Raw genomic sequence first — 9974 nt, 5'->3', positions numbered from 1 at the left:
GTTTATAAAAAAAGTAAAAGACTATGATGATTCTAGTACAGTTTGTTCTTCAGCATGTTCCTTCTGATTCTCTCCAGTATGAACTCTCTGATGGGTTTTCAGGCCATCTGATCGAGCAAACGTCTTGTCACACTGACAACATTTATAAGGTTTCTCTCCTGTATGAATTCTCTTATGTTTTTCTAGAGTGTCATATCGACCGAAACTCTTTCCACAAGCGGTGCAGTAATAAGGTTTCTCTCCAGTGTGAATTCTCTGGTGATCTCTGAAATTAGATGGATTAGAAAAGCTCTTTCCACAGTGAGAGCAGATATAAGGTTTCTCTCCAGTGTGAATTCTCTCATGGATCATCTGATTTGATTTTTTAAGGAATCGTTTATCACAGCGTGAACATTGATAGAGTTTCTCACCAGTGTGTGTTCTTTGGTGTGACTTTAGATCATATGACTGCTTAAAGGTTTTTCCACATTCACTGCACTGATACGGTCTCTCATCTGTGTGTAATTGCACATGTTTCGTCAGAAGGAACGTGTACCTGAATCTCCACTCACAGTGAGGACACTTGTGTGGTTTTTCCATTTTCTTGTGAATTCTCTTATGAGTAGCAAGATTTCGTTTGGTTCTGAAATATTTGTCACATTCACTGCAGTTGAAACGCTTTTCTTCACTGTGTGTCCTCATGTGGATCTTCAGACTTGAAGAGGAGACAAAATTCTTCCCGCACTGCTCACAGTGAAACTGTGTCTTCTCTCTGTGCTCTTGTGAATGAAGTTTCTTCTCTTGTATGGTAGGAAAGCTGATGTTACATCTGGTGCAGGTGAAGAGTTTCTGTTCTGTGTGTTTTCTCTCATGTGTCTCTAAATGTCTCTGTGAACTGAATGTCTTTCCACGGGTGATGCAGGAAAGAGTTTGTGCTGTCAGTCGCTGATTTGATGTAGAGGCTGTTTCTCCATCACAACACAAACCACTGCTCTCATCTGAAATGAACACAAGCGTAATAAACAGTGGAAATAAAAGGGTGAATTTATGTATCGTTTTCTATATATACAGCTGTCAGTCTTTTTTTAATGTGTTAAATATGATCACCTTCATACAATAACCACAATAAATACTTAAAATAATCAACCAAATGTTGAGAGCAAGTTTGTTCAGCTTGAGATTAGAAGAGTGACCGCACACAGGACATATGAACAAATTCAAAGTCTGAATGAAAATTAATTAATGAATTCACTGACTCAGAAGCACCAGAAACTAGTCAGGACAGAATATAAGAAACTTTTCAGTATGACATATGCGACAAAAAACCCCTTCATGACCAAAACTCACATGACAGTGAAATATTGTGAAAAGACAACAGAAGAAACATACCTGAAAGAATAAAATCATCATCATCATCGTTATACTCATCTTCATCCGTGTAAAGTTCCTCTGCTGTTGATTCTGTTTTTATCTCCATCATGTTCATGCTGTTTAACAGTTTCACTGAAGAAAACAAATCATTATCTTCGTCAGTTTGTTCTTGGTTTACTATGGGTTCTGTTTTTATCTCCATCATGTTCATGCTGTTTAACAGTTTCACTGAAGAAAACAAATCTTTATCTTCGTCAGTTTGTTCTTGCTTTACTATGGGTTCTGTTTTAATCTCCATCAGTTTCCTGCAGTCCATCAGTTTGACAGAACACATCTTCAGTGGTTTGGTGTACAGGATCTGCTGTTCTCCAGAGACACAGACAGAATCCAGAGACTCTGTGGAGGTTTGATCAGTAGATTCATCCTGATTCAAGCTGTGATTGCTGTCAGAAGCAGTCTCCTGAGCGTCTGTCTGGTAGGTCTCAACCTTTACCACAATCTAACAACAAAACATAAACAACACACATCACAAGCACTGGAGCTTTATATAGAATATATGTCTGATATGTGATGTATAACTTCGATTTTGTTTGACTTGAAAACAGTCATAGTGATTGAGGTAACTGATGTGTAATGTGTCCAAACCTCTGTGTTGTGTTCATCTCCTCTTGCCCTCAGCTTTGCCTCCAGTAACGCCACCTCTTTCTTCAGCTGACAGATTTCTGTGATGAAATCATCAATATCCAGCATGGACAGATCTGTTCCTACTGATTTACAACACATCACACCCGTCTGTGACGTCAACATCTAAACACAGCAATGCACACAGACAACACTCTGTTTACACTCAAAACACCAAAGAGAGAAAAGTTATGAAAGCAACGCAGCGCTTGATGGTTGTCTTTATTTCTTTAGTGTTTTTATCGGCGGACTAAAAAGCTGCAGAACGCCTCCTGCTGGACTGGAGACACAACACACCCAACATTAGATTCATCAGGATTATTTCATTAATTCAATCCTGCAATTCGTTAAACTGACAAGGGTTCTAACCTTTTTAACAACACGTGCTTTTTTTATTATGACGCCACTATCTTATCAATGACTTCTCTGAATTTAATATTTACGTCATTTTGTTGACAGACACGCAACTCGAGAAATCACTCCTCTTTCAATTTTTTTGTGGTTGATATTATGTGTTGTAAGCTTATTCTTATGTATGTTTCTGTTCTCTGCAATTAATAATAATAAAAAAAGAGAAATCACTCCTATGACGTCGCCAAACGGTGACTTGAAATATTCACGGGTGGAAAAGCCTTTCCGCTGCAGTGAATGTGGAAAATATTTTAGCCGCAAAACTTATCTTGTTATTCATCAGAGAATTCACACGGGAGAACAACCTCATCACTGCAGTGTTTGTTCGAAGAGTTTTAGTCGAAGTTACAGTTTAAAGACACACGAGAGAACTTTGTGTGTACAGATCGTACAAATACATACGAATTAGCCACATGGTAAAATAGTGAAAGTGTGAGTATTTCTGAATGTATGGTAACCCATTTTTGAATATTTACCATATTTATTGATGACACCAGAACTGGTCTGAAAACAACAATGAGGTTCCCAATACTACTAATAATGTTGATATCATATCCCCATTGACCCCCATAATATTATTGTCCCTAAATATGAATAAATTAAAATATTAAATTAAATATTTATTTTATTATTAAATTAAAATCTCATTAGTCAACACATTTCTGGTTGTTTACAAAAGAAACACAAAATATATACATGCATAGCAACAACATTAAAGAATGATACCTAAAGGGATAAAATCATCATCATCAAGATTCTCGTCTTCATCAATCTGTTCTTCCTTTACTGTTCTGTTTTTATCTCCATGTTCCTGCTGTTTATCACTTTCACTGAAGAAAGCAAATCATTTTCTTTATCTCTCTGTTCTTCATCTGATGTGGGTTCTGTTTTCATGCAGTCCATCAGTTTGACAGAACACATGTTCAGTGGTATGGTGTGCAGGATCTGCTGCTCTCCAGCGTTACAGACAGAATCCAGAGACTCTGTGGAGGTTTGATTAGTAGATTCATCCCGATTCAAGGCGTGATTACTGTCACACGCAGTGTCTTTTGTGTATTTCTAAGGAACTTATGATGGATTTTCACTACCGTATAAAGTAAAAGCACACTATAATCAATTCTTCACTCACCACAATTATGTTATGCACTGTTATTATGTTTAACTAAGAAGTATTCATATGAAATGTAGCTAACAGATAAATCACACTTTTATTAAAGAGTTGTTGAACTTTTATGATATAACAGTTTTATTACTAAAGGTATTGAAATCAGTATATCTAACAAATGATTACTTACACAAATGCACTTTGTATGGTTTTCGAGCATATCTGAGCACCCTGAACAACCAGTAATGTCTGAGGCCTAAGGTTTTGAGGCCTAGAGTTTAAGGCTTTGAGGTCTAAAAGCGAACCAACCTTTCCGTTCAAAAGCTTCCATAAATTCTGGGGACTTGTTTATGAGTATCCATAGTAATGGTCTTGGTCCAGTAATATTGGTACAAATGTTTTTTCTGTAACATTCGGAGACTGGTATCATTGAGAAAAATTAGCACACTTATTGTGTGTAAATCTATTTAAAAAACTAAATTACAATTGGTCTGCCACAGTTAGAACCATTCCTTGTTGCTTAGGAAATAAGGGTGGACGAAAGGGATTGGCTAAAGAAAATAAGAGATAACAGGACCTTACCTGATTTGTAAAGGGCGGAGAACGCCCTCTGAAGTTTGTGTATAACTGTTGATGCAAAATAATGTATCTGCAGATGCTTTGAGGACATCTCACTTTGTTGGCTCGAGCAAATAAAGTTCAATTCTCTTGACACCTGGACCTTCTTCGTTTTCCTAGACTGATTTTCCTCAACATGTCCAGAGCGTCTACAGAGCACTGAGCACCAAAACAACCAGACACAAAAACAGCTTCTTCCCTCATGCCGTCTACCTCTTGAACGGTTAAATTTTTTTTACCCACCGTGCAATTAATAACTCTGTGCAATAATAATTAAGTGCAATATTAATTATATCCTCCAGATAATATCTATTTTTATACAACTTTTTCTGTCAATTATATTTCATTCTGCTGTATATAGCACATACCTTGTACATACAATAGATACATAAATACATATTTACATACACACATAGCTTACTCTCTATATCTTTATCTTATGTTTATTGTATTGTATTTCTTAATTTTTTATACCTATAGGCCCTTATTTAAATCATCTGTGTACTGTATTCTATTGTGTTATGGTGTCTGTGTACTGTTGTTGCTGTTTCTGTGTTCTGGATGCTCCTGTCACCAAAACAAATTCCTTGTATGTGCAAACATACTTGGCAATAAAGCTCTTTCTGATTCTGATAAAAACAGTGAGAGTGATTGATATAAATGGTGTTTAATGTGTCCAAACCTCTGTGTTTTGTTCATGACCTCAGCTTTGCCTCTAGTAACGCCACCTATTTCTTCAGCTGACAAATTTCTGTGATGAAATCATCAATATCCAGCATGGACAGATCAGTTCCTACTGATTTACAGCACATCACATCCTCTTGTGACATCCATTGTCACATCTGATGCACATCACATCCATTGTCAACATCTGAACACAACAATTCACACAGACAACACTGTTTACACTCATGAAAACACCAAAGAGAGAAAATCAAACTGATGTTTCAACATGCATTGCTTGTTGTCTGTCTTAGTTTCTTTGGCTGCAGTAGTTAACAAAGGTTTACACCATACTGCCAGGTGAGATGTGAATATTTGGTGTTTAAATGTCTCAAAGTTTTTGAAGCAGTTTTCTTTGTTTTTAAAGCATAGGTCACATCATGAATTCATGTCTGGGCTCGCTCATGCATCAAGGGTTAATATAAACAGATGATTTAATATATTAGTAATAAACACATTCTCTGAGAATTTATTTTTTCTAGATTGAATATATTACCTCACACAAGTCAAAACTGTATACCTTTGTATTTAACTAAGTATTAAGTTGTTTGTCAACAATCTGTCAATAGTTTGGATTATTTAGACCATTTTTATTGAAATTTCAAAATTGATTCACTCATCTCCAAATAATTCACTCATGGTTTCACTGATCTGCGATTGATTCACTGAGCTTCAATTGACTCGCTGATCTCTAATAACCCCTTCAGTGTGATGTAAGAGTATCCGCTTCGCGTTGGGTCCTGATCACTGTCAGGATTTATTCTTGCGATAACAACCGGCTGACTGTACATTAGTAACAAAAAATGAACCGTTTATTATAATGGTTACAAAGTTAGTTTTAAATGTGAATCCAGAACTCTAAATTGGGTCCAGGTGAAGGTCCAGGTGTCAAAGAGTTAACTTTATTTACTGGAGTCAAACAAAGTGAGATGTTCCAAGTCATCTAAAAACCAAGTGTTTTCAGTCTACAGTTATAGTGAAACTTCTAAAGTGGTCCTTTCTAAAACCAATCGGGTAGATTCCCGTTATCTCTTATTTTTATTAACCAATTGTTGATTTTCTGCCACCAATATATCCCAAGCAACAAGATACGTATTTATTCGTGGTAGGCTGGCTATTACCTAATTTTTTAAAATATATTTTTACACAATGGTCCAGATGGTCTGTGGAAAGTACCTAGGTTTCCAATGTCTCAACTCTTGAAGGCCGCAGGCCTCTGAGGCCTTACTTGATTTTTCAATGGTTCAGTGCTCAAATGTGCTCTTAAACAAGCTTAAAGTCTCATCAAGTGCATTTATATGAATAATCATTGGTTACAGGTACAGATTGTATCATTAAAACATCAGTTTGTCTTCAATAATCAAATCATCATCATAAACCTACTTATATGTAATCATTCTTGATTAAATGTGATTTCAGATCAACCCATCTATGTCTTCTAATGTTTCTATGAATACTTCTTAATACTTTTTAGGTATTTCTCATTTGTATCATGTGTTTGTATGTCTCATCTTGTTTGTGTTCATATGTGCTCAGAAATTACACAATACATAGATTGCAGAAAATCTCACACACAAAAAACAATTATCAGGCAGACACTGTTTATAAAAAAAGTAAAAGACTATGATGATTCTAGTACAGTTTGTTCTTCAGCATGTTCCTTCTGATTCTCTCCAGTATGAACTCTCTGATGGGTTTTCAGGCCATCTGATCGAGCAAACGTCTTGTCACACTGACAACATTTATAAGGTTTCTCTCCTGTATGAATTCTCTTATGTTTTTCTAGAGTGTCATATCGACCGAAACTCTTTCCACAAGCGGTGCAGTAATAAGGTTTCTCTCCAGTGTGAATTCTCTGGTGATCTCTGAAATTAGATGGATTAGAAAAGCTCTTTCCACAGTGAGAGCAGATATAAGGTTTCTCTCCAGTGTGAATTCTCTCATGGATCATCTGATTTGATTTTTTAAGGAATCGTTTATCACAGCGTGAACATTGATAGAGTTTCTCACCAGTGTGTGTTCTTTGGTGTGACTTTAGATCATATGACTGCTTAAAGGTTTTTCCACATTCACTGCACTGATACGGTCTCTCATCTGTGTGTAATTGCACATGTTTCGTCAGAAGGAACGTGTACCTGAATCTCCACTCACAGTGAGGACACTTGTGTGGTTTTTCCATTTTCTTGTGAATTCTCTTATGAGTAGCAAGATTTCGTTTGGTTCTGAAATATTTGTCACATTCACTGCAGTTGAAACGCTTTTCTTCACTGTGTGTCCTCATGTGGATCTTCAGACTTGAAGAGGAGACAAAATTCTTCCCGCACTGCTCACAGTGAAACTGTGTCTTCTCTCTGTGCTCTTGTGAATGAAGTTTCTTCTCTTGTATGGTAGGAAAGCTGATGTTACATCTGGTGCAGGTGAAGAGTTTCTGTTCTGTGTGTTTTCTCTCATGTGTCTCTAAATGTCTCTGTGAACTGAATGTCTTTCCACGGGTGATGCAGGAAAGAGTTTGTGCTGTCAGTCGCTGATTTGATGTAGAGGCTGTTTCTCCATCACAACACAAACCACTGCTCTCATCTGAAATGAACACAAGCGTAATAAACAGTGGAAATAAAAGGGTGAATTTATGTATCGTTTTCTATATATACAGCTGTCAGTCTTTTTTTAATGTGTTAAATATGATCACCTTCATACAATAACCACAATAAATACTTAAAATAATCAACCAAATGTTGAGAGCAAGTTTGTTCAGCTTGAGATTAGAAGAGTGACCGCACACAGGACATATGAACAAATTCAAAGTCTGAATGAAAATTAATTAATGAATTCACTGACTCAGAAGCACCAGAAACTAGTCAGGACAGAATATAAGAAACTTTTCAGTATGACATATGCGACAAAAAACCCCTTCATGACCAAAACTCACATGACAGTGAAATATTGTGAAAAGACAACAGAAGAAACATACCTGAAAGAATAAAATCATCATCATCATCGTTATACTCATCTTCATCCGTGTAAAGTTCCTCTGCTGTTGATTCTGTTTTTATCTCCATCATGTTCATGCTGTTTAACAGTTTCACTGAAGAAAACAAATCATTATCTTCGTCAGTTTGTTCTTGGTTTACTATGGGTTCTGTTTTTATCTCCATCATGTTCATGCTGTTTAACAGTTTCACTGAAGAAAACAAATCTTTATCTTCGTCAGTTTGTTCTTGCTTTACTATGGGTTCTGTTTTAATCTCCATCAGTTTCCTGCAGTCCATCAGTTTGACAGAACACATCTTCAGTGGTTTGGTGTACAGGATCTGCTGTTCTCCAGAGACACAGACAGAATCCAGAGACTCTGTGGAGGTTTGATCAGTAGATTCATCCTGATTCAAGCTGTGATTGCTGTCAGAAGCAGTCTCCTGAGCGTCTGTCTGGTAGGTCTCAACCTTTACCACAATCTAACAACAAAACATAAACAACACACATCACAAGCACTGGAGCTTTATATAGAATATACAGTATGTCTGATTAGGGATGCACCGAAATGAAAATTCTTTGCCGAAGCCGAACATGATGTGAAACACTTGGCCGATTAATACCGAACATGTTTTTTTGCAGTAATAAAGCGCACGCGTGTCTCTGTCTCTCTCTCTGCGCTGGTTGCTGCTTGATCGTATCACAGTCATGTTCGGTAAAATTTATTCGGCCACTTCACATATTTTCGGCCGAACATTTTAGGTGGCCGAACATTCGGTGCATCCCTATGTCTGATATGTGATGTATAACTTCGATTTTGTTTGACTTGAAAACAGTCATAGTGATTGAGGTAACCGATGTGTAATGTGTCCAAACCTCTGTGTTGTGTTCATCTCCTCTTGCCCTCAGCTTTGCCTCCAGTAACGCCACCTCTTTCTTCAGCTGACAGATTTCTGTGATGAAATCATCAATATCCAGCATGGACAGATCTGTTCCTACTGATTTACAACACATCACACCCGTCTGTGACGTCATCGTCAACATCTAAACACAGCAATGCACACAGACAACACTCTGTTTACACTCAAAACACCAAAGAGAGAAAAGTTATGAAAGTAACGCAGCTTGATGGTTGTCTTTATTTCTTTAGTGTTTTTATCGGCGGACTAAAAAGCTGCAGAACGCCTCCTGCTGGTCTGGAGACAGCAGTCGTTCATTGAATCTGGATGAATCTACTGATCAAACCTCCACAGAGTCTCTGGATTCTGTCTGTATCGCAGGAGAGCAGCAGATCGCAAGTACACCTGGCTGCAGGCTGAAGTATGGGGCGGTGCTACATATGGGGGAGGAGCTCCACGCCAACACATCCCATTGGTTAGCAGGCGGGGTTATTGTTAAATACGGCCTTCATGTGTCGCTCTGCCCATAACTCTTCCCATTGGTCACAAGGAAATGACGTTGAAACCAGGAACTGAGGTTAAAAACATTGTTGTTCGACTTAATGCGGAGCCGTTCAAACCTATTGTAATATAAACTCTGTATTTATTTATTAATATAAAAAGTATGATTAAAAACTTAATACAATGAAAGTTACTTAACGGGAAGCGTTTCATTCATTTGTAAGTTTGTAAGCAAGAGTCTTTCTACTACTTGTAGGTTGATTTTGATTCAGATTTTGGCTTGTCCTTTGCGAAAACTAACATAACTTTTAATAAGTGTAGTGACTGTTTAGGGTGTATTGATAATTGTTTTTATAACGATGGTTTTGCTACACATATTATGGTTAGAATATGGTTACCGTAGCAGTTTGTGGTGTTTTACAAAGTCTTTGTTTACAGTTTGTTTCTCATTTTTCATTTAACAAAGTATGTCATTGTCTATGTGTTTATTTACCGTTCTTTACTTGTTTTTATTTAATATTTTTATCATTATTAAAATTAATTTATAATTTATTATCCTACTTTTTTCTATTACTGTTATTTAATCCAGGGATTTTCAAACAGTGATCCGGGGCCCTCCAGAATGTTCTAAGAGAAAATTTTAGAGAAATCTAAAGATAAAAGAAAAATGACCAAAGTCCACTGAACATTATTACCGTTTCATATAAATATGTTAATTT

General features: G+C 36.8%; 2 protein-coding genes across 2 annotated transcripts; both read right to left on the bottom strand.

Annotated features, from left to right (window-relative positions):
* Positions 1–9: 9 nt before the first annotated feature.
* LOC130562013 (zinc finger protein 391-like) lies at positions 10–2272 on the bottom strand. The gene is made up of 3 exons (XM_057346796.1): positions 1996–2272; positions 1369–1849; positions 10–977 (listed from the first exon to the last, which is right to left on the bottom strand). The coding sequence occupies exons 1-3, from the start codon at positions 2155–2157 to the stop codon at positions 22–24; spliced, it is 1599 nt and encodes a 532-aa protein (XP_057202779.1). The 5' UTR covers positions 2158–2272; the 3' UTR covers positions 10–21.
* Positions 2273–5385: 3113 nt separating this feature from the next.
* On the bottom strand, positions 5386–9229 carry LOC130562027 (zinc finger protein 391-like). The gene is made up of 4 exons (XM_057346815.1): positions 9101–9229; positions 8732–8899; positions 7857–8337; positions 5386–7465 (listed from the first exon to the last, which is right to left on the bottom strand). The coding sequence occupies exons 2-4, from the start codon at positions 8897–8899 to the stop codon at positions 6510–6512; spliced, it is 1605 nt and encodes a 534-aa protein (XP_057202798.1). The 5' UTR covers positions 9101–9229; the 3' UTR covers positions 5386–6509.
* Between the last annotated feature and the right edge of the window lie 745 nt (positions 9230–9974).

This window comes from Triplophysa rosa, linkage group LG11 (assembly GCF_024868665.1).
Source record: "Triplophysa rosa linkage group LG11, Trosa_1v2, whole genome shotgun sequence".
Taxonomy (NCBI): domain Eukaryota; kingdom Metazoa; phylum Chordata; class Actinopteri; order Cypriniformes; family Nemacheilidae; genus Triplophysa; species Triplophysa rosa.
Note: the sequence above shows the minus strand (reverse complement) of the source record. Positions and strands in the feature narration are given on the sequence as shown.